Source organism: Ictidomys tridecemlineatus, chromosome 11 (genome assembly GCF_052094955.1).
Source record: "Ictidomys tridecemlineatus isolate mIctTri1 chromosome 11, mIctTri1.hap1, whole genome shotgun sequence".
NCBI classification, from domain to species: domain Eukaryota; kingdom Metazoa; phylum Chordata; class Mammalia; order Rodentia; family Sciuridae; genus Ictidomys; species Ictidomys tridecemlineatus.
This window is the reverse complement of record NC_135487.1, coordinates 80389129-80415295: the sequence shown is the minus strand read 5'-3', so window position 1 is coordinate 80415295 and position 26167 is coordinate 80389129. Positions and strand designations below refer to the sequence as shown.

The following is a 26167-nucleotide window of genomic DNA, read 5'->3' as shown; positions in this document are numbered from 1 at the left end:
AGAACGAGACAGATGACTGCAACTCCTCACTTTCAGTGAAGAACAGATAATACAAACCAAAGTTCATCAACAAAAATCAAAAATATGTTGCACTGTAGACATATACTGATCCTATTGAGGGTAATTAGCCCAAAGAAGAAATGAAAGACATCAGATTGGAAAGAAAGTTATATTGTCCCTATCTATAAATGACTTGATCTTATATATTGAAAACCCCAAAGACCACACCAAAAACCTGTTAGATTTAATAAACACATTTAGTAAAATTGGAGGATATGAAATCAGTATATAAAAATCAATTGCATTTCTATACACTCAACAGCCAACTATCTGAAAAACACCAAGAAATTGATTTCACTTATAATATTTATGAAATAAATACCCAGGAATATATCTAAGTAAAGATATGAAAGATCTTTAAAAGTAACATGATAAAGCATTGCTGAAAAAAAGGGAAAAGAATATACGTAAAAAATAAAAAGACATCCCAGGTTCATGAATTGGAAGAATAAGTATTGTTAAAATATCCATATAAAAAACAATCTACAAATTCAATGCAATCCCTTTCAAAATCCCAATAATTACTCTTCAAAAAAATAAAGAAAATCCTGAATTTTATATGGAACCACAAAGGATTCTGTGCATTCAAAGTAAACTTGAGGAAAAATAATAAAGTTGCATTCATCACACTAACTTCAAAATATTGTACAAAGTCAATGTAAATCAAGCAACATAGTTTTAGCATAAAATAGCACACAGGCAGTGGAACTAGGGAGCCCAGGAATAAATCCAAATATTTACAGCCAACTGGTCTTCAGAAAAGGTGCCATGATCACTCAATAGGAAAAGGACAGTCTTTAATAAAGGGTGTTAGGGAAATTGGGTATCCACAGGCAGAAGAATGAAAATAGACCCTGTCTCTTAAAAGTTACAAAACCATCTTGAGATGAAAACTTAGATGTAAATCCATAAAACATAACACCACTACCAGAAAACATAGGGAAAAAGTTTCATGACACTGGTCTGAATAATAATTCCTACATATGACCTCAAAAGCAAAGGAACAAAACCAAAAAAGACAAAAAATACATAAAAATTAAAAGCTTCTGCACACCAATGAAATAGTTAACAATAGAGTTAATGGAGAAAATAATGAAAACTACATATTTGGCAAGGGGTTTTTGTCCAAAACTTGTACATAAGGAACTTAATAGCTAGGAATGAAATAATTTTATTTTTGAAAAAATAAAGACCTGAATAGACATCCTTAAAAGAAGACATAAAGATGACAAACAGAAATTTTAATGAACTTTTTTTAGTGATATAAAGTTGAAATGGGGTATCACCTCATGCTTTGTAGAATGATTACTATTAAAAAGATTAAAGATAGCAAGTATTAACAAGAATGTGAGCAAAAGGGAACCCTTGTCACCCTCTTGTGGAAATTTGATTAGTATAGCCATTATGGGAAATAATATGGAGCTTCCTCAAAAAAACTAAAAATATAGTGTAGCAATACCAGTATACTAATTAAATATCCAAAGAAATTAAAATTAATATGTCAGATATATCTGCACTCCTATGTTTATTATAGGACTGTTCACAGTAGCCAAAGCATGATTCCAGCTTGTGTCCATGCACAAATGAATATATACAGAAAATGTAGTAAATACATGCAATTGAATGCTCTTAATTTATTAAAAATGATATTTTATCATTTGTGACAACATAGTTGAAACTGAAGAATATTAATTGAAATGTTCTATGGACAAACTATCAAATGGTGCATAATGTCATTTATATACGGAATCTAAAAATGTTGATCTGATAGGAGAGAGCAGAATGGTGATCTCCATAGGCTTGGGTGGTTAGGGAGAGTAGGAGATGGGAAGATGTTAATTGCAGGCAGATAGAAGGAGTTTTAAAAAGTGTCTAGAATAGGCAAATCTGTAGAGACAGAAAGTAGTTGAATGGGGGCAGGAGATTGAGAGAAGAGGATTGGAGGAGGGGCGGGAGAGAAATGGGGGATGGTTTCTAACAATTATGGGATTTCTTTTTTTTTTTTCATTTGGATGATGAAAATATTCTAAAATTGATTGTGGTGATGGTTTCATAACTATGAGCATATGAAAATTGGATTGTACACTGAAGTGGATAAATTATATGATATGTGAATCACATCTCAATAAAGCAGTTTTTTCAAAAAAGGAAGTATGCCAGAAAATCAATTTATAAAACCTAATCTTCACTGTAAAGAAATGAAAATGAAAAATAGCATTTTTAGTAGTGTATTTAGCATATGAGTTGCCCAGAATACATTACTTTAAATATGCTTATCCTCTAATCCATTCAACAAAATTAAAAATAAAACAAAATGTTTTAAACATTAATATTAAAACACTTTAATATTAAAGACAGTTCACACTGTCACTATTTTAAATTTAAATACAACTAAAAACTTTTTGTGGTCATGCAAAATGACAGAATTGAAGTAATTCACATTGTAGCATGTGCTACTCTTTCATGAATTTTGGATCAATTGTCCAAATATTGGAATATACACTAACACAAGGGGGAAGGCACTTGATACCTTCAGGGAGTGGGAATGAGAAGCATTTGTAGATGAATCAGCAAGAACCTGTGGCAGCTGTTAACTAGAGATCTCCAAATTAAAATCCTTGTGGAACACAATATTACTGAAGAATGAATAACAAAAACAGGGCAATTTAAAACTTTCATATATGGTAGTAAAACTCTATGGAAACTGTAGTGAGTGTTTTGAATGTTATCACTGTGTTGGATTAAATGACTAACTCATAAAAATAATACAAGTCAGGCTCATTTTATTAAGTTTTATAATTTTGTTGTCTTAGTTTGCTCTCTTAGTTTGTTGTAAGACATGCTGGGGAAGGTGATTCTCTCACACTTATTCATTTATCATATGTACCAAGCATGGGACTCCATGGTTTCAGGGCAACATAGAGTTCCAAGTAAACCTCCTAATGCCCCTGCAAACTGGATCCTCCTGTTCTCTGGTTTCTCAGTGTTCAAAGTACAGTGATACAGACCATGACTGTTCCTTCCTTATTACTGAGGTTTCTTCCTCATAGGTTAGACAGGACCTTCTTTCTTTCTTTCTGGCCAAAAGAAAAGTTATTTCTGCTTCTTATAACTTGCTGTTTTACTTATTTTAAAAATCAATGTCATTGGCCTGCACTAGTGCCACCTACCCACGCACCCCCCCCCCACTACACACATATGCTAGTGATATATATATTTTTTTAATCTCTACACTTCCTTTTAGGTCCCATAAAAATCTCAGATTAGGGTTTAGCCATAGGAAGATATACAACCTCACAATAGCTCTGGCCTTATTTAAGATCCTCATTTGGCTGTACTTGGTTTGCTTGGCTCTAGCTTTTCATTTACGGCCCATTGTTTTCATCAGACCTTGATTTTAGTTCATTTTTAATCTGCCATAGAGCCTCATGTTGTTTGTGTCCACATACAACCCATAATAATTAGGAATATTTCTGCTTAGCATTTGAAGGCAGCACTTTCTATGGCGCTCACAGCCTTCCGAAGAACCTAAAAAGAAAACAGGGTGGAGTTCACAGGACAGCCTAAGAGAGACTCATCTCTCCTCTAGGCTCAAATTCATTCTTAGATTTAATCTTATATTCCTAGCTAGATGGAAAAATTGTCTAGTGTAGGGCTTTCATTTCATACTGTTTAATATTTGGTATGTTTGGAAGCATTGTGCTTGGTACCTTGTTGAGTGTTTGAAATACGGAAATTAATTTAGTATTCAAGTTCTTGTGTCTTACTAGTATACTACTAGTATTCTAAATTGTATTCTAAACAAACAGCATGGTAATACATAGTTTCATGTTAGAATTTCAAAAATTTATATGTCTATTTTTTTACAAAGTATATTAGTGTGTTTGTATATATGTATGCTTGTGTAGATGAAACCTTACATATATTTTAAATTAAGTTTTAAAATTGTATTATCTTAGGACTTCGTAGAATTGTTATTAAATAAATCAATAAATATTGAATTACAAGTATTGAAATTGCTTTTGACCAATTTTATGTTGTTTATAACTGATTATAATTTGTTTTTTAATATCAGTTTCTATTCTAGTTTAAGTTCATGTATCATTTTGCCATAACATGTACTTATGCTCACATTATGTGTTATTTAAATAAACTTAGGAGAGAGGCTTATTCCCTTAATACTGATCAAAAAAGGTATATTGCACTTTTTAGATTAGTAAATTTCTACTAATGCTGATGCTTATTTTTTTTCTTTCTTTCTTTTTTTTCTTTTTTTAGCACTTCTGAAATTCCTCAGTTCCGACTGCCGTATGATGTAGTGAATTTTGAGATTGAGCTTATGAAGGATCTTGGTGTAAAGGTGAACAAAAAAATATATGTGTTTATTTCTCTAAAATCAAGAAGGAAGCTCTACACTAAGGATTAACAGCAAATGTCATGCATTTTAGGAAAGAACAATTAAAAGCTACACCAGGCAGAAGCAGAAAGATGCTTCCCTTTGCTTAGGGCATTTGTCTGTCTTCTGTCTGAATGCCACTAGCCTGGAAAAGGGCAATCAATAGTTCTCATCTGGCACGCCTGCATGTGATTAATTGTCTGTAAGAAACAAATTCCTAAATTGCTTTAGGGTTTCAGTGCAGCTAATAGAAGGATTTGGATTCTTTAATCACATTTTTTTTTCATGCAAGTTGTATGCAATCTGAAGCAGTATTCCACAATTTGGAACATTATTTCTTAGAGAGGTTTATTTGTTATATGCATCATGTCATCATTGTTAATGTAATAATTCTTTCTGAACATGAGCAGTAAATTAGTAGGGTAGAAAGCAAAATATTTCTATTGTTTTGAAAGAAAATACTGTGTTGTTTTACAGATGGTCACAAAGTTTACACATTGTACTTTCAGAATATAGCTGTAGATAATCCTCTTCTTTCAATCAACTAAGAGTTTTTACTCTGGCTTTTAATTCAACATGCTACTATGTGTCTCAAAAATTTTAATTTTTCATATAACACAACAGACTAATAATGTACCATGATTTTCATAATACATTCTATAAATATATTCAGAAAATATTTTGAATAGTTATTGACAAATTACTTATGGATCTTACATTTACTACTAAAACATTAAATTAAGCAATAAAATGGGGAGCACTGAAAACAGTGTTTTGTACTTTAATACTTACATTTACATTTTGTTCAACAGTGGTTGGGTTGGGCAAATTTTCACATGTAATTATAGACAAAAAATTCAATAGCAAAAATAGGGTATATATTCACAACTTTATGAAAACTAAGTGTTCAAAACACACAATTTAATGATCATTGTTTACAAAAGTAAATTCTTTAAATGTCATTCATTTTGAATTTAATTTCTTAATTCTCATTAAATAAAGAAATACTATTGAACTATTGGTAGTATTAGTGTTACTACCAATGATGGGTGAATCATAAATTACTTTAGGCATATAAAATTTATCTAGTAAGTAATTGAAAATTGCATCCAGTTTTCTCAGGACCAGATATGTTACATAAATCAGAGCATACACATTTTTTGTATTTGAAAACTCAAAAGTATTGAAATAGACAAAATACTGAGTATAGAAAATATGTTTTAGTTATACTCATGCCACTTTTTAATTTTATGGTTTGGTGGCTTTGGTAAAGTCAATATCTTTAGTAGCTATGATTAGTATCTCTTCAAAAATATTCTACTACCATTTGGGCAAAATAGAAATATATCTGTTTATGTAAGTGATGGGTATATCTGGAAATATAAGAATCTGATAGCATAGATTGCTTTGGAAAGTTGTAGGAAGAAATTTTCACCATTTTGTATATTTGAATTTTAAACTCTATGAATTTATTGCATTATTGAGAAGAAATGAGAACCTACAGATGTTAAGAATATTTGTTTAGCCACATCTTAGATTGTTCTAAGATGTGAAGAAGAGTAGTGTCAAACTAGTTTTGTGAACCATGAATTGTATATATATTTCTGAGGAGAGGAAAGCAGAGAGGCTCTTGTTCACTTTGATTTCTCAAATCCACTGATGAGTTACCCTCCCTGCTTTTACGGCACTTGCAGGCACTTGTCAACCCCTTTCTATTTTCACCCAGATTCTTCATGGTCTGGTATTATCTTGTGGATTCTTTTCCTTTTATTTCTAATAGGTTTTTTTTTATTTTTTTTAGTAAATAATTATTCAGAATTTACTTTTGATAAATCATGAGTCAAAGATAGAACTATCTGTAACCATAATTTTTTTGAACTTGAATCCTGTATTCTTAGTAGTTTAAAAACATATCCATCATCCAAAATATAAAGTAATCATATCTAGAAGAGTTCAACTCTTAGCTGGGCCCAGTGGTGCACACCTGTAGTCCCAGCAGCTCTGGAGCCGGAGGCAGAAGGATCATGAGTTCAAAGCCAGCCTCTTAGCAAAAATGAGGCCCTAAGAAACTCAGTGAGTCACTGTATCTAAATAAAATACAAAATATGGCTTGGGATGTGGCTCAGTAGTCTAGTGTCCCCAAGTTCAATCCTCAGTACCCTCACCAGAAAGAAAAAAAAGAGTTTAACTCTTTATATTCAATTCCAACTATCTCCTTTAGCTAAATTTCCTATTGAATAATTTTAGTTTATTTCATACTTAATAGTGATGATTTTCTTCAGTTTAAAACGAATATTGCAAGGCAAATATTATATCACTAACAATGAGAATTTTATGTATTTATGTTATTTTTTCTTTCATTAATTCAATGACTAGAATGTCTAACATGTTAAAAAAAGTATGCTAAATATGATTCTTATCCTTGTCTCTGAGACAGATTTTAAATCTGTCTCATCAGAATATTCTTTTTTTTCTATTTTTACCAAAATTTTATCTCTTTTAAAAGAATTCTAATGAAGGGCATTAAATTTTCAACTACCATTTTAAAAACTTCTGTACAGTTATACATTGAATTGTATTAATCTTTGCTTTTCTGAAATATATTGAATTTTCACCATATTTTATTTTTTCTGGAATTGCAAAATTAGATTTGTTTTTAAATATTAAAATTTCATTTTGCATTTATACTTGTGTAGTGAATATTAGATCTAGAAATATTATGGATAGTAGTAAATTGTTATTTTTGTCCTTACAGAGTTTCAAAGCTAGGGGGAGTATTTTTATTCTGTTTTGCTACAGTTTTTATTTGTTCTCTTTGTGAATTTTATGATAGAGTTGTGCTAACCTTAATTAAAATAAACTTCCAAGCATTTCATTATTTTATAATTGATAAGGATATTGTCATGAAACAAAACTTTTTTATTAAGCATAAACTTTTTGTGCTTTGAACCTCAAAGAGTTTTTAGAGAAAGAGATAGAACTTTGATCATTAAAAAAAATTTCCAAGGTTATTAATCTCTTTCACCACTTTTATTCTTTTATCACTGTTTTAGGTCAATATAGCTATACGTAACATTGGAGTTAATCTTGACATAATTATACAAACATAATTTCTCCAATTCAGTCCCCAGTATTTTCCTTTCTTTTTCCTCCTACCTCCACCTGTTCCCTTTCCTTTACTCTACTGATTCTTCCTCTATTTATTGAGAATTTTATTTTTTTTAATTAGTGCTTGTGGCTGTACATATAGGTGAAATTCACTTGGTGTATTTATATACATACATGGGATAGTTGGTTTAATTTCATTTCACTGTTCTCATGTCATTCTTAGCAATATATATTTTCCTAGAAATGCAAATGATTTTATTCTCTTTTGATGCTGAGTAATATTGCATTGTGTATATATATATATCACAGTTTCTTTATCCATTCATCTATTGAAGGACATCTAGGTTGGTTCCATAATTTAGCTATTGTATATTGTGCTGCTATAAACATTGATGTGACTGCATCACTGTAGTATGCTGTTTTTAAGTCCTTTAGATATCAATCAAGGAGTGAGATAACTGGATCAAATGGTGGTCAAAAGATTCCATTTCAGGAATCTTCATATAGCTTTTCAGATTGGCTTTATCAACTTTCAGTCCCACCAGCAATGTAAGAGTGTATCTTTTCCCCACATCCTCACCAATACTTATTCTTGCTTATCTTATTAATAACTGCCATTCTAACTGGAGTGAGATGAAATCTTGAGAGTTTTGATTTGCATTTCTCCAATTGCTGGAGATGTTGAACATTTTAAAAAATATTTGTTGATTGCTTATACATCTTTTTCTGAAAAGTATCTGTTCAGTTCCTTAGCCCATTTATTTATTGGGTTATTTGTTTTTTTTAGTGTTAAGTTTTTTGAGTTCTTTATATCCTGGAGATTTGTGCTGTATCTGATGTGCCTGTGGTAAAAATTTGCTCCCATTCTATAGGCTCTCTATCACCTTACTGATTATTTCTTTTGCTGAGAAGAAGCTTTTCAGTTTGAATCCATCCCATTTATTGATTATTGATTTCTTGCACTTTAGGAATCTTGTTACAAAAGTAGGGGCCTAATCAGACATGATGAAGATTTGGACCTGGTTTTTCTTCTGTTAGGCACAGCATCTCTTGTCTAATTCTTCAGTCCTTGATCCACTGTAAGTTGAATTTTTTGCATGGTGAGAGAGGGGCTTAATTTCATTTTGTTCCATATGGATTCCCAGTTTTCCCAGCACCATTTGTTGAAGAGGCTATCTTTTCTCCAATATGTTTTTGGCATCTTTGTCTAGCATGAGATAACCATATTTATGTGGGTGTGTCTATGCATCTTCTATTCTATGCCATTGCTCTGTTTTGGTGCCAATACCATGCCATTTTGTTACTATTGTTATATAGTATAGTTTATATTGTGATATTATCTGCTTCACTCTTCTTGCTAAGGATTGCTTTGGCTATTTTGGGTCTCTTATTTTTCCAGATGAATTTTATGATTGCTTTCTCTATTTCTGTGAGGAATTTCATTGGGATTTTGCTTAGAATTGCATTAAATCTGAATAGTGTTTTTGGTAGTATAGTCATTTTGATAATATTAATTCTGCCTATGTAAGAACAAGGGTGATTCTTTTATCTTCTAAAGTCATCTTTAATTTATTTCTTTAGCATTCTGCAGTTTTCATTGTAGTGGTCTTTCTCCTCTTTTGTTAATTTTATTTCAAATATTTTTCAAGGGTATTGTAATTGGGGTAGTTTTCCTAGTTTATCTTTTAGTGCATTTGTTACTGATGTACAGAAATGGGTTTGATTTATGGGTATTGATTTTATGTACTGCTACTTTGCTGAATTCAGTTATTAGTTCTAGAAGTTTTCTGGTGGAAGTTTTCAGATCCTATAAGTACAGAATCATGTCATTGTTGTTTTTTATTTCCTCCTCATGGAATATTTTGCCAAAGATGTTCTGTAGTGTAGACTTTCTAGTTGTAAATTCTTTTAACTTTGTTTGTCATGGAAGGTTATTATTTCATCATTAAATCTAAAACTTAATTTTGCTGGATAAAAGATTCTTGGTTGGCATCCATTTTCTTTCAGAACTTGGTATATATTATTCCAGGATCTTTTAGCTTTGAGGGTCTTGGTTGAGAGATCTGAGGAGATTCTAATTGCTTTTACCCTAATCTGATTCCTTACTCTTGTTGCTTTTAAAATTCTCTCCTTATTCTGTATGCTAGGCATTTTCATTATAATGTGCCATGGTGCAGATCTATTGTGATTTTGTACATTTGGTGTCCTATAAGCCTCTTGTAAAATTTGATTTTCCTATTTATTTTTTATGTTTGGAAAATATTCTTAATTATTTCATTGAATAGATTGTTCATTTCTTTTGTTTGTAACTCTATGCCTTCCTCTATTCCAATAATTCTTAAATTTGGTCTTTTTCTTTTCTCCCATAATTTTCAAATGTTCTGCTCATGTTTTCTTAATCATCTTCACTGTGTGGTCAACTTTATTTTTAAGATTATATATTTTGTCTTCATTGTCTGAGGTCTGTCTTCCAAGTGATCTAATCTGTTGGTGATGCTTTGAATTGAGTTTTTAATTAAATTTATTGTTTCCTTCATTTCAAGGATTTCTGTTTTTTTTTTCCAAAACCTCTGTCTCCTTATTGAAGTAATCATTTGCTTCCTGTATTTGCTTATGTAGTACTTTACCAAAATGATCTTTTGTTCTATGTGTTTGCTCTCTTTATATCACCTTAATTCATAGAACATTTTAATTAGGTACATCCTGAACTCCTTCTCTGACATTTCTTCTTCTGTTCTGACCATGTATTCTAATAAGGTAGTACCTTGGTTTGTTTGGAGTACTTTCTTCCCTTCTAGCAGAGCATATTTAAGGTGTTACAGTTTTTACCCCATAGGTTTATTGTGTCCCTGCAGGGTTCCAATACCTCTCCTTTAAGGGGGAGAACAATATTAACAGATCCCAATACAAACCATGTACAGCCTTAAACCAAATAGCTTCTATTAAGACATTCATGGTTTTGTTACAATATACATAAATTGTGAGTTTACTTATTATCTACAATATAAAGAGCAGATTTACAAAGGGTCTACAGTTTCTGATGGTGAACAAAGAGAGAACCAGGGGTCCAGTGTACGATGATGTGTTAACGAGGTAGGAGGTAAGGATATAGAGTTAATATAACTTAAAAAGTGTGAAAGAGGAATCAAGAGAATTTGACTAGTGGCAGGAGGAAAGAGAGAAAGTGATTTTGGGAAGACAATAGAAAGAGTACAATAAAAAAACATAAAAATTAAGAAAAATAAAACTGTAAAAATAGGAGATAAAAGAATACACAACTCAACTGTAATATACAATTATATACCCCAATTTTAGTAACTTAATCCATGAAAAGTACTTGGTTTCACAAATGTCGGGGATGTGAGGGAGAGAGGAGAGAGAGAAAGAGAAGAAAAAGAAAAGGAAAGAAAAAGTCTCATAGGAAAATTAAAAGATTGTTTTTGTTGGAGTTCAGTATTTTTTCTGCTTCCCTTCTCATCCAATAGGTGGGGTTGTCTATTATTTGTTTGTAGGATTATAAATCAGTACAGTCACTATGGGTGATATATATGAAAGTTCCTCAAAAACTGAAAATAGATATAATTTATGATCTAGCTGTACCACACCTTGGTATTTATCCAAAACGATGGAAGTAAGCATACTTTAGAAATATGTGAGTGCTCATCTTTACCACAGCACAATTCACCATAGTCTAGTTATATAATCGTCTAGTTGTCTGTCAACAGATGAATGGATAAAAAATGATACATATATCCAATGGAACCCTATTTAGCCATAAAAAAGAATGCTATTATGTCTTTTTCAGGAAAATAGATAGAACTGAGCAGCATCATATTAAGCAAAATAAGTGAAATCCAGAAAGACATATGCTATATGTTTTCTCTCAAATTCTAGGGAAGAAAAAAAAAGGATCTCATGAAAGTAGAAAAGACACAAGTGTGGTATTTGATGTGTTTCAGAGTTTTTAGTTATCAGCTCATCTTGCTTATTATGAACTTCCAAACGGTTATCTTATATGATATTATAAAAATTAGATTTACTATCTTAAGAAGACAAAAAAGTGACACTCTATGATCTAGTCTAATTCATCTTGTCCCCATACTTCTCTTTCCAAACCTTGATTTGCACTTTGTGCTCCAGAAATGCTACATTTTCAGTAGACCTTTACATGCAATACCCTCTTCTTTCTCTTTGCTGATGATGCCAGCACTGCCCTTCATTCTTCCTTTAACCTCAGGAGACACAGCATAGCTGTTTTTTATGTTTCCTCTGAAAGGATACTAGGTATGTGGTTTTTGATTAAGGTTGTTTCATCTTTTGTCCTTTCCGATAGTCATTTGTAAGAATGAGGATACTTGTAAGACTTCTTATGTCTGTTATGTGGATTGACTGAGTCAGACTACAGCAGAAGAGAGCTCTGCTTAAACACTTTGTGTGTGAGCTGCAATCATTATTATTTCACTGGTAAAAGCTTTTCATTCTCTCTAGTGCAGAGTAGAGACATTTGTTTTTAGGAACATGTTGCCTTCAGAACCCAACAAACCTGACCAGACATTCTGCTTTCTTCTTTGTCATGGGGAATATGAAATGCAGCCATATGAAATTTCCTTTAGAAGGAATATACTGGTTCACCCCTGGCATCTGGCTTTCCATTTTAGTTGAAGTGGCTAGTCCCTGATTATAGGGTATGTCTTCCATCCTCTGGAGTCATGTGTCTTAAAATCTTCAGCATACTTAACATCTCTTGCTTATGCTATCTGATATGCATGATTTTTCCAATGTAATTGATCATGATGACTTTTTTTAGGAATTCCAGATTGCTACAGGTTACATATATTATTAGTGAAGTTGACATATTTCTGATACAAACTGTAGAGGAATATTCTTATCTATACTCCCTGAGTGTGAACTGTTGATGATTCATTTTCTAATCAGAAGAGAAAAATATATGCATTCACCAAATCAATGGCCACATGCAATTCCCCCATGGCATTATAAGTTTGTCAATATCACATGTATCACATAAATTGCATCAGGGTTACTCTTTACATAAGCCTCCAGTAGTCTACATTCATCCTCCTGCAATCATCTGATCTCAACAAGGGCCAAATTGGTGAATTAAATGGAGATTTGATAGGGGCTTCCATTTCTCCACATTCTGCCTTCCTTTCTCCCCAGACTTTGGATATAATATGTGTTTGATTTACTCTCTTGATCAAGTTTCAGAAGTTTTCATGTGACATTCCTAACAATGATAGTTGATAGAGGTCTTATTCCATAACCAGAGAAGCAACATGGAGATTACTTCAACTGATAAGTGAAACAATTTCAATAATGCTCTTGGAGACTAGGAGAATACTCACTCACAGGGTTGGTGGTCTGAGAAAACCCACTGTTAACCAGATTTCATTCAGCCTCCCTATTTCACTCTTCCATAGTTTGCCAGTCTGTGTTTCCAAGTATCAATATCAGCGAAGCACCTGGCTCTATTATTTCTTAAAATGTCTGATTATTCCTCTTTTCCCAGTGCATAGTTGCCTGGGCAGATGGCCATGGTTTCTTCTGGGCATTAGGGTAATTGTTAAGCATCTACTTGCCAGGATGTTGTAGTGTCCTCTTCCTAGAAACTTGGCTTCCTTTTCAGTCTGCAGGTTCCAAATCTGAAAATTGATTCATGTCTGGGGATTGAACAAAGTACTGTGACTTTTAGTGGAGGTGACTACCCTAAACCTCCTGACTCTCTTCATCTTACCCAATGTGGTTTGTGCAAATTTTGTCTATTCTGTATCTGTTGAATTCTCACTTCCTCTGCATTCTTATCCTTATGATCTTTTGCTAGAATTCATCTTTCCATTCTTGGAACTCCCATATGCACATGGCAGTCACATTGTCTTTTGTTGTAATTATTTATTTGTGTAGGCTTTCTGCCCCTAGTTGATTAAATGGAAGCAGGTATGGCATATCATTTATCATTTTATTGCTTCAAGTACCCTGCATAATGCTTCAAACATATTAAGCAAGCTAGGAAAGTTTACTGATTTGATTTTAATTATACTGCCTTTTCTTCTACATTTATCCCTTAAATAAAATATATTTATATTCTATTCATAAAACATTTATATTATATTTTCCTTTTTTAAAAGATTCATTTAAAAAATTGGCACAACAGCTTTATTTTGTTTATCTAGTGGTTTGTTTTTTTTTTAATTTAATGTGGTGCTGGGGATCAAACCCAGTGCCTCATGCATGCTAGGCAAGCACTCTACCACTGAGCCACAACCCCATCCCCTATATTATATTTTCTTTATGTAAGCCTATATAGTAGAAGATAAAAGTATTTCTACATATTATTTATGAAATATTATATATAGATTTTTGTCAAATTTCTTTTAATGTTAAGTGTTATGGTTTTTATTAAAAATTACATTATTCAAAATGTTATTTCTTGTAGATAATTTGTGGTAAAAGTCTTTCAGTGAATGAAATGACTCTCAACACTTTGAAAGAAAATGGCTACAAAGCTGCATTCATTGGAATAGGTGAGTAGCTTACTTATAAATATTTTTATTGTGTTTTTAAAAAATTCCTGAAATTATCCACAAAAATGACTGCATTGAGACATTTTTATTGAAAGTTGTATCTGTCCACAGAATAACAGACAGTATTGATTGGTGATATAACTAAATTTCCAATATATACTTAGTTGTGCTGCTTCATCTTCTTTATGGATAGACTTTGGCAAGATGGTCTTTTGTCTTCCGATTCTCTTACCACATCATGGTAATGAAAGATAGTGGGTATCTCTAGAAAGCAAAGATTTTTTAAATCATGAAATGGAAACTCAGATAAGTGTAGATGCAATATCTTTTTTCTATGATAATGTAATGTAATTTACTAATAATTGAAAAATTACCTCTTTTTCTATTTATTTTTTTAAATTTCTGAGAACATTTAGAAAGTTTTGCCTTGTTTTTCTTTTTTTTCTTACTTTTTTTCTTTCTTTCTTTCTTTTTTTTTTGTATTCAGCTGAAATTAAAGATGTTCATAGTTCTGAAAGTCCCAGGGACTTTGTTGAGCTAGATGCAGACACACTTGTTTGTACTATAGCTCCTTATTTTGCCTACATACCCCATGGATGTTGAGTTTTCTAACATTTTTTTCTACTATTGTTTATTTTGAGAAACATAGAGATCAAATACTTGAATTTTTTGCCTAATAATCTTTGTATTTATTATTTCATATGATTATACTCTAGACAATGATGACATATAAACTGAGTATGTTAAATTGTTACCACTCTAATAGAATTTATTTCTCATATCTCTTAGTTTTTCTCTTCTGCAGTTTACACTCTCTGAGCATACATACATAATAATAACTCTTCATAGAGAGGTAAAGTTTCACATCTTCTTCTCACATCTCTTTAAGTGATCACATGCTGCGTTTCATTTATTTGGGGGGGTCTCCTCTTTTGTTGCATCTGTAGACTGAAATGATCACTAATATTTCATCACCCACTAGATTTTTCTTTTTAGAAAGCAACATATTATGAAAGAATTGGTATCAAGTCTAAGGGAAGTACTGTCACTAGTTTTATTTAGATGAAAATTTTGGGGAAGGGAAATAAATTTGCACTGGCTTCCAGTTCCTAAGTGTCAGTATTGAACATCCTTCCTGTGAGTCCCAGTATCATCAATATTTTCTGTATTATTTTCAATATTTGTGTAATTAATTCAAGAATAGGAAGGGGAAAACAGATTATTTTCCCTAGATTTTATTTTCAGAGGTGACTTTGGTTTCATTTTACAACATTATATTTATCTTGAGAATATAATTTAAAGAAATAGAGCGAGTATATACCATACAGTATATTATACCAATACTAGCAATTTGTAAGTTCTTGTTACTATCAACAAACATACATTCAAAATGATAGTTTCATTGTAAATGGGAAATTTAGCTAGGCATTAGGTATCAAATATTGGTGATGTTATCAACTATTTAAAGTTTATCTTTGAGCTTTCCAACAGCAGTTATACTAAAATATGTAGTTTCCACTATTGGAGTAGTATCTACTAATACAATTGCACATATTTCTATGAACTTTTTTTTTCCACAAAGAATGTTTGCACTAAGGAAATAGGGGCCAAATAAATAATTAGTATATTGAAATATCATCAAGTTAATCTCATAAGAAATAAAGTGTTACAAAAATTTGTATTAAATGGTTTATAACTCTTAGTAATTGTAACAGTAAAATTAAGATACATGTTCTATCGAAAATAATCATGTTTCTTGTTTTTATTTTATTTATTCCATTGAGCTCCTTTACTTCAGTTATTTGATAGTGCTATACCCTTTCATAATACAGTGGTCTCCATTTGACTCTGCACTGTGTGAATGCAGTGTTTAAAATGTGGTGTCCTTTCATAGTTATGTTGCTGTGCATTTTCATGCTGAGCACTGAATCTTTTGACATTTTAGTGTAGTGATGTGAGGAATGCAGTTATGTTCTGTTTCAGTATTTTGTATGAAATATATAAAAGAAAGTTTCATCTTGTCAAAAAAAAATCTTTAGTCTGCAGAAGACAAGTAGCCTCATCCTCTAGGAAATGTTTATTTGACACTCTTGATTGTTGATTTGGGAATTTATGACCTTTCTATTAGAACAGAACTGTCTGTTACCTGGACAGCCTCACAACCTTACATGCTTTTGTTCATTAACCTTGCTTCTATATAATAATTAAACTTCACTCACTTATTTATCCTCCCTTTCTCACTGAATTTGGAGGAATAAATAGCAGCATAGGATTTTGTATTGCTTTGGGTATAGGTTTGGGCACTTTAAGAAAACAACAGAAGCTGAAACAATGAGCAATCAATCTGTCCTCAGTAGTCTCTCCTGTAACAATGGGAGCCATTTTTAATACTTACCTTCCATCTTTGGTCTTTGGTGGGTAACCGTGTTCACATTCCTATTAGCAGAAGTGGGAAAGGAAGAAAGGCAGTTCCTTCCTCTTAGGTTTAGGATGCAGAAGTTGTACATTTCACTTCCATTTTCACCTTATTGTCTATAACATGGTTATATGACATACCTTACAGCAAAGGATGATGCTGGGATATGTTGTTTGTTTGTTTGTAGCAAGGTGAACAGAATCCTCATTAAACATCCAGTATTACAGGGAAGGAGAATAATGGATATAGAGGATAGAGACGCCTGAGGTTTTCTGGTACAGGTATACATTATCATTGATATTTGACACATGAGGTCAGTATCATACTTAATAGCAAAAGGAAAAAGTACTCTATGACTTAGTGTTTTCATATTGGCTACGTAGTTAGCTTATAAAAATGGTTATGCCTTCTCTTTGTATAGTTGGGATTGTGTACTTATAGATATCTTGTGCTTTTAACAACTGTCTTATTCTATACTATTTTACCTAAAATATGCATATTAAATATGACAGTAAGGTTCATTCAGTAAGCACACTGTATTAACATAAGTGTGTTCTGATGGCTGCTTATTTCAAATATTACATGTAATATTGCTGGGGAAAAGTCACTTTTAGATTTTCTCCTAACAATACAAACGAAGTCCATGAAGTCTTTATCTAATTGTATGTATATTATCATGAGTCTTAAACAGTTATATCTCTTTAACCCTGAGAGGTTTAGTCTCTTATAAGTAGTGAAATAAAGCCTGATGTCTTAGTCAATGTTAGATTGAGTTATCTTTGCAATAATTGTTCTTTTTTAATACGTACTGAATTTGGGGGAGTTTTACTGTGATAAAAGCATCTGCACAGGGAGTTACTGTCACTGTTCAGAAGTAGCATATTAGAGCATTCTCTATATAAGACATTTTAAAAATGATTTTTAAACCAGGTGGCTGGCTCACCTTGGTTAGTATTGAAATTAATATAATAGATTATGACCATTTTTTATTTTACAAAAATAAGAAGAAAACAACAGAAGAGAAAATATCAAAGTATATTACATTTAGCTTTTCAGTTTTGAGGTTTACTTTTTCTTCTTCTTTCTTTTCTTTTTTTTTTTGGGGGGGGGGAACTGGAGATTAAACCCATGAGTCCATGAGTGCTCTATTGCTAAGCTACATCTCCAGCCCTTTTTATTTTTTTAGTTTAAGGCAAGGTATTGCTATGTTGCCCATGCTGATCTTGATCTTTCAGTCTTCCTTATCCTCCCTAGTTGTGCAGATTTTAGGCATCTTTCACCATGTCTAGCCAATTTTGTGTATTTAATGTAAGTGCTTGTACACAAAAACTGCATAGTATATAAAAAGATTTTTCTAAATGTGGCTTAATAGTCAAAATTTGATATCCACTGCTAGACTTTGTAGTAGTCACCTTTTATTTCCCGTAGTATGCCCAATGCCCACCAATAATCAACTATTTTGTAAATTAAGTATTGAATGATTGCAGTATTAAAATTAGGCTAATAATTAAAATAATAAAGAAATTTGAATTCAGTGTTTTACTTGGGTAACAACTTTATCACTGAGCTGGACTCTCAGTTTTTGCTTTTTTCTTTTGAAGTATTCATTATATGCTATTTTCTATCTCATATGTTCACAAAACATGGTAGTACTGAAAACAATCTAAGTGGCCAAGTAAGAGAAAGAACTTACTAAGACACCCTCACATAATTTGTTAAACTTTGTGTATTTTTCTGATGAGGTTTTCAAGATTTTTGTTATAAAATGTGGGAGACAGAAGGAGTTATAGGGGAGAACATAGTGAAATCCTTGGTAACTGTCACAGTTCATACCATGAATCAGGGAGTGCAAACAGATACTATAGAGCTGAATAACCCAAATGCTTTAATTATGTCTAGCCAAAGATTTCTTTTGAATTTGCTTCATGTGATGTATCACTACTACTACCCTTTCTTAAGGCTGCTGGACTACTGTTGTAGCCCCTTAACTAGTCCCTTTGGTCACAATTACCCATATAGCAGAAATAGTGGTTTTGCCTAAATCAGATCTCATCCTGTTGTTCTCTCATTAAAAATTTCCTATAGTATCCCACTTGCTTCTAGATTAAAAAAAAAATTCTCAATGATGGCTCATGTGCTTATTAGCTCAAGACCCTGGGTTCAATTTCCAGAACCACTAAAATTAAAAAACAAAACAAAACAAACAAAAAAACAACTGACAAAGTTTCTCATGATTTGTCACAGTTTATGTCTCCAGTTATCTTATCCAGTAATTTATGTGTTTTAGCCATTTGGAATTTTTTTCAGTTTTACCATATCTACATTTTTTCTGCCTCAGTTTTTTGGACATGAACCTAGATCCATCTTTATTTGCATACCTATGTTCTTAACTTGGACATCCTTTTTCTGCTTTTACTCTTTAGGCTGAATAAATGCAAACTCTTCCTCAGTGCATCTCCACACCACTGTGTTCCTATTCCTTTTCTGGATATCCAGTTCAGAGTCTGTACTTTAGTATATCATTTATTTCCCTTTGTTATAATTGACTAGTCATATGTTGGCTTCCACTACTTGAAGTTAATTTCTTAAAGGCAGAATGTTCTGTCTGCCTTATTAATTGACAGATATTCAGTAGCCTAGCAAAGTGCCTGAAACATAGTAGGAACTCTTTAATTGAAACATTTTTAAATTATTGATTTTAATGAAAACACTTTGATGATTTGTCAAAATAAATGTATATTATTTTTTAGTAGGTGGAAATTTTGGAGCATTGCAACATTGACCAAATCCAGGGGAAAATATAGTTTACATTATTATGAAGTCAATATTATTGTATTAATGAAATAATAAGTAGAAATAGTGATATCAGTGTTGGTTTTATGGATAGCAGTTGCTGTAATAGCTAATATTGTTTCAGACTTAATTCTTAAAATAGTCTATCCTATTAACTGTTAAAATAGCCCTAGAGGTGGATATTATTACACATTTTTATGGATAAGAAAATTAAAGTTAAGAAAAGTAAAAGAAAACTAGTAAGTGGTCACTAAATGTGGAAAATCAATTTTACAGTGAGGGATGGAAAATTTTAACAAATGCAAATGTTCATATTTCAACATAAAAGGCTGCTGCAGACAAGACTGAAAGCCAGCATGTTACCTGATGACACCTGCCGACATTGTAACATCCTATTGAAGGTTCTGGAACATGGTGACCTTATAGTCTGGAAAAATTAGTCTTTATATTTAGACTCACTATTTTCATTGTTAACACCAATTGGTTTTTCAGTTACCATAGAAGAATCTTTTTTGAATGTGAAGATTCTCAAATATTATAACAGCTGAAGAAAAGATAATTACAATTAAATAAAATCCATTGAGAGATTGTGGTATTAAATTTGTTACAGTGTGGCCTTTAGTTAAATCTCTTGTGTCTTCTTAGAGGCAGAATTCTTCTCTGTAGAAGTTATTCTTAATTAGCTTCTTAATCAGAAATTTCTAAATTGTACATAATCATGAATGCTTTTTATTTATTTAGAAGAAAATACCATAAAGATTTTAGACTACCATTTTACCTCTGTCCCCATATAAAAGCTGAAGTTGTTTAGTTGATATCCACATTTATGAATAGATTGTTTAAAAATAATAAACCTGACTTAATTGTAAGCAAAAAAGTCATGAATATTTTGCCAATCTGATTTTTTTTAATTTGTAATATTGTTTAATCTAGTGTCACTTGTAAGTACTCTGGTATAATTGTGAGATGGCTCCCAAGAATTTGAAAATGAGGGAAATAGAATTCCAGCTGAGATTTCATTAAATCATCTCTTAATGAGTTCACACAAAGCCCCCAGAAGGAGATAAAATAGATGTAGGGCAATTATTCTTTGATAGTATTAACATGTCTATAGAAAGAGCATATTAATCTGTAGAAGCAGGTACTAGGGGCTAGTCACCTTTAGAAGCATATAAGAAAAAAAAATGAAATGAACGTGAGGAAACACTGGTGATATCTCTTTAAAGGCATTTAAATCAATAGCACTGGATTCTTTGAGCCCTTATCTTTAGATATTCAGGTAAGCACATTTGAAAACCTCTGAATCTAATCCTACGCTCCTCAAGCAGATACTGATTTCACAGTAGTTCAATAGCAGAACACAGTGCGAATCACACCAATAATAGCTTGTCCCTATGATTCTTTGTCCTTCTAAACCATGCTGATTCTCCTTGTAATATGATATTCTATTAAAGGCTCAGATATTTCTAGTTGCTTTTTATTGTGCTCAGAATGTCAAATTGTCTTACTGTCACTTTCAATGGCTACAATAGCTGTCTGAATTTATCCTTTTAACCTTAAATCTACCACTTTATAAACCTCTCCCACCATTTCGTATCTATCTATTCTTCCAAAGGTGTATTTTGCCAGCATTGTTTCTCTAGTCTTTCCTTTATGGACAGAGATCTTGCAGTCTGTCTCTACATGCTGAAGTCAATGCTGCTTAGAATATTCATCAGGAATGACACTTCCTTCATGGGACTCATATGATCCAGCTAAGATAAGTGCTCATTCTGTGTTCATATATAATGAGCTGTTTCATGTCATTTATAGGAATAAATATAATATTCTTTTTATTCTTTTCATTGTGCGCATATATATATATTCCTCTCCTGGCCACCACCAATACTGTACATTAAAAGCTTATGAGATCAGGGATTTATTTTCATTTTTGTATTCCACAAGTTCAGCACATTTATTGACACATAGTAAAGCATCAAAAAAGTATTTCTGAAGTTTAAACAATTGAGAGGAAACAGAAGAGAAACAATGGAAGAAATGAAAAGCTGTGTTGTATCTTCTGTAGATGTATTGTGGCTATACATGCTCACTTTGCCTTTTAACATTCGTGGATCTCTTCAAGGATCACCCACTCCCATCTCTCTCTCTCTGTATTTTTCCAGGCATCGTCCACATTCATATCTTTCTCTCTCTCTCTTTCAACAGTATTCAAAGCAATGTTCATTGGTTCTGATTAACCACTAAAGCCATTCTTAAGTCATTTTTACATTTGTACCTAATCATCATCAAATATTACACTATTATGATGAATAGTACATGTTTTCTTTGAGAATTTTTGGTTAAATTTTAAAGGTAGATTTTATTTTCTTAAAAGCATTTAAGACAATCTTTTAAAAATAGTGGCTTTTATGTTGATAGAAACTCTTATACATTATTGATGATCAATAAATGTTTAATTAATTAATTAAAATAGATTTCTCTTACAATGCTCTATAGCCTTTATTCTTTTTATTTAGAAAATCTTAAAAATATATTTTAAAATTTCAAACATTTTTATCTGCTTTGGATTTATTGCTATGAAGACATGGAGGAATTTCTGTTATATTTTATATATACATTCCCTGGATTAAATGTGTGTTTCACTTAGGTAGTTGCCTAAATTAAAGAAGGAGAAAATTTTTGGTCTTTTCATTGTTCAAAATTAGTTTTCTTTTAGTAGTTCCCAGAGGCTTAGTTAACTCTTACAAATCAGTTGAGAAGAGAATTGGAAAATTATTGGAAGTAAATGAAGTGTGGTCTTTGAACTTCTGTTTATGGTCACCAGAAAAAATTTTTCTATGGGAGAAAATTATTAAACTACTGGAAGGATATTTTATTGAAATATATTATTGACATAGTCTCAGTCAGCTTGGCATGATATATAAAATGTCACATAGAGGCTGGAAGTCTGAGAATAGGTGCCAGCATGATTGGCTATGATGGGGCCCTCTTCCTGGTTTTCAGATGGCAGTCCTCTTCCTGTGTCCTCACATGGCTTTTTATTTGTTCATGTACAAATAGAAAAAGGGTTGTGGTATATTTTCTCTTTTTAAATAAATGAACTAATCCTTTGATATGACCCCACCCTAATGACTTCATTTAAACTTAATCTAAACTCGAAGGCCACATCTTCAACTGTCATTAGATTGGGTGTTAGAGCTTCAAAATAGGACTTTTAAGGGTACACCCATTTTCAGTTCATGAACATCATCATATTGTTATTTTTTTTAATGTAGCAATCATCTTAAGAGTTCTGGCTTGTCCTTGAGAGATAGGATCTTGATGTTGATGTATAAATTTTGGAATAATTAACAAACCTATAGGTCCCCAAGGAATTGGATATCATCATAGGAGAATTAAAGATGTCATAGTACCTCCCTCCAATTCGATAATGTTGAATGTGGAATAATTCAAGACTACATTGAACGCATATGTACAAATGATAATGATTTTCAATTAAAGCTAGGAGGTACAATACTGGAGAGCTATTTTCACACTGCAAACCCTACAACTCTGCTTATCTCACCCTTTTGTGAACAACTGCTCATTAAAATTTGGTAAAACAAAGAACACAGAAAGAAAGAAAGGGGGTTAGGAAGAAAGGCATGAAAAATAATATGGAAATGCCAGAGATATGTGCAAGTTGGAGGAAACTAGGTATAGTTCTACATACTTATATTTCTTTCTAGAGATATTCTAGTACAGAAATATGAAACTTCTCAGGATAATTTTTGTGTTATTTATTACTTATTTCCTGTTTATACAGATTAGGCTACACCATCTTTGGTTGGCAGGATTAGATAAAATACACTAATACTCTGATGTATAAACAACTTCTTTGACTTGACTTTACATGCTTAAAATTTATGTGCTTTGAAGCAAGACAAAATGTCTTCTAAAAGATATTATTAACACACAGTATTTTATGTAGTATTTTTTTAGAAGCAGTATAGTTGAAATTATTGTCAAATAAGTTTTTCTCCAGATCTTGCCTTTGAGTTCTTCAAGGAACAAGTTCTCAATTCCCCAGGTAGAATGTAATTTGGTTTTACAACTTTCTCCTTTTGTTATGCTCACATTAGTTAGTAATATTATAAGTTAAACTTGGAATTGCTATATAGGAAAACAGTAGTGAAATAATGATTAATTTAAATATTAACACGTTTATGGAAAGTTTTTGAAGCAAAGTTTTGATTTATTTGCTTCCTTATCTCCAAATGTGTAAGGACTCTTGATGTATGTTATCCTCTTCTGATTAGCCATGCAGTGCCACCTGGTGTGCAGATGGAAGGAACTTACACATCAGAGGCTCTGTTCACACCCACCCCCACCACACACAGCTTACATGGCAGAAAGTTAACAGATGTTCACTTTGCTTGTGTTACTGAGATAAATTGTGCATCCAACTTTTAATTCATAAGTTAAATTTGGAGAATAAGATATTGATATTTGGGTTAGTCTGTCAAAGATTATGTTAATACTTCCAATTTATGGAAAGAAAGATATTTATTTAATTAAAAAATGTCTACCTTGGATCCTTTCATTCTTATTATTTGTGTTTCCATTTTTTCTTTTTTTTTAATTTACATGGTAGTTTTGATTTTTGAGGCTTAGGGTCTGTATTCACAGACAATTATCAGTAAAAGACTAAATTTAAGATTATCTAATATTTGCCTGGGAAATATTTTTTTTAATTAGAAGAAAACAGACTTTCTTTTGTCTTTTGTAAAGTCATACAATAGTCTCATGCTTTCCCTGTTCTTATTTCTTTGATGTTACTATTGGCTACTTGCATTTTAAAGTGTATGTGGAAACTTATACAATATACCTGGCAGTCTCCAAAGGACAATAAATTGCAAAAAACTTACAGCACATTTAGAAAAATAATAAAACTTCTTCAGTGCAATTAAAAAAATTGTAAACATAGTAAATATAGCTAAACATTTCTTAGAATATTGGCCAACATTATTTTTAATTTTGCACATTATTTTTAATTCTCAAAATAATTTTGGATTGGTATTGTATCTTCATAGATAGATAAGCATACATATGTGTAAATTATGCATAAGATGTTTGATAACTTTCTCAAGTACTAGAATCTGGATTTGAACTGAACTACATATTGGTGAAGTGTAGAGTTAATCAACAAAGTGAATTATTAAATAAGAACTTCTCTCATAAAAATTGATATTTATCTTTCTGATATTGTAAGGGCCTTAAATGGACTCCAAATCAAACAGATGAAGGGGTAGGACCAAAATGAGTAGGAATATCAGTTTGGAAGAGAGATTATATTTTTAAAGTTATTTTGTTTTCTTTGTTTGTGGTTCTGGTTTCCAACCCAGAGCCTCATCTATGTTACACAAGGACCCTACTATTGAGTTACATTCCCAGGGGTAATTATTGAGAGAACTTAAATATCTTCTAATTTAAATTTCTAACTACTGAAAAAAAAAAAAGCAAGTTAGCTTCACAGTTCTTCTGTAAAGGAATAGATAGCAAATATTTCATGTTTGTAGGCCATATAACCTCTTCTGCAACTATCACCTCTTTGCTTTTGTAGTGTGAAAGCAGATATAGAGTATATATAAGGAAATGAGTAGTTATGTGTCAGCAAAACTTTATTTAACAAGAATAGGTGGGGGCAGATTTGCTTAGCAGGCTATGCATCAAGGAATTACTTAAGAATATCAATTGCTTATTATTTTCTTTAGCTTTGAGACAAGAAAAATATTTTAAGTAAAAATCTATGTGCCTTATAATTCAAAAAAATCAAATTAACTTTTGTATAATCAAATTAACTTTTTATTCAAGCCTAATAAACTTGAATTGTTTTGAGAATATATGCCACTTTGTAGAACATATTTTAAGAGCATCAGGTCCTAGCTAGAAAGCAAAAAGTACATTCATAACGAATTATTTGGTAATAGCACTTTAAAATAGTTAATTTATGTGAATTCCTACATTTTAGTGTTCACTAAAGCACTTGGGCTCCTCATGTCTTAGTTATGATTTTAGCAAGTAGTTTATTTAAAAGAAAAATTCAAAAGCAGATTTTTCCTAATGCCATGCCTATGTTAAGTTTTAGAAACATTATTTAGATAAAGCTGCTATTTTTGTTCCTTTCTCAGGTGTACTGTTTTACACTTTTAAAGTAAATCTTCAGTAAATACTAACATGTCCAGTAAATGATAACATACTTTATTTCATAATTTTTAAAAATCCACAAATCTAAATCACAGAGGGAATCAGTGAGAACTGAAATTAATTTGTCTTCTATAACTTTATTGCCATTTCTCAAGGTATATCTTAGAAATTATGATTAATGCCTGGCTTTATTGTTCTTACCAATTTTTAATGGGAGATAACAAGCTAGGCCTTTCTCTGTGAAACCTCTTCCACTTGCTTTTCCACTTTGTGGTTCTCTGTCTCTATTCATCATTATGAACTCTAATAATTATCACCTATTTTGTCTTTGGCCAGGAAGTAACAAAGAGACCTCCATACCACAGTTTCTTGTATTTCTAGTGTTTAGGGAAGTAATCTGGGGATTATTTTAGAACAAGCCTTTAACTTTTATACAAGCATATCAATCATCTTGATATAAAAGACAAACAAGAGCATGTTTGTTATAAAGTTCATTGAATACAATAGAAAAGGTATTACTGATACATTAATTGGAGACAAACTCATCTGAATATAGAGTAAGAAAATAAAAAAAAAACTAATGAATAGAATTTGTGGCTTTTCTGAAGTTTAATGTAATATGCTTAGTCAGGGATACATTCTTCTGTGCAAAATGGTAGATCAAAATGT

The 26167-nt window shown here is 31.7% G+C and overlaps 1 protein-coding gene across 1 annotated transcript in view; it reads left to right on the top strand.

Annotated features, from left to right (window-relative positions):
- The window catches only part of Dpyd (dihydropyrimidine dehydrogenase), a 778600-nt gene that overhangs the window by 214008 nt on the left and 538425 nt on the right, over nucleotides 1–26167 (top strand). The window contains exons 7-8 of the mRNA XM_078026796.1: nucleotides 4339–4420; nucleotides 14016–14103. Of these exons, the coding sequence (XP_077882922.1) occupies nucleotides 4339–4420; nucleotides 14016–14103 (170 nt within the window). The remainder of the gene's footprint in view (nucleotides 1–4338; nucleotides 4421–14015; nucleotides 14104–26167) is intronic.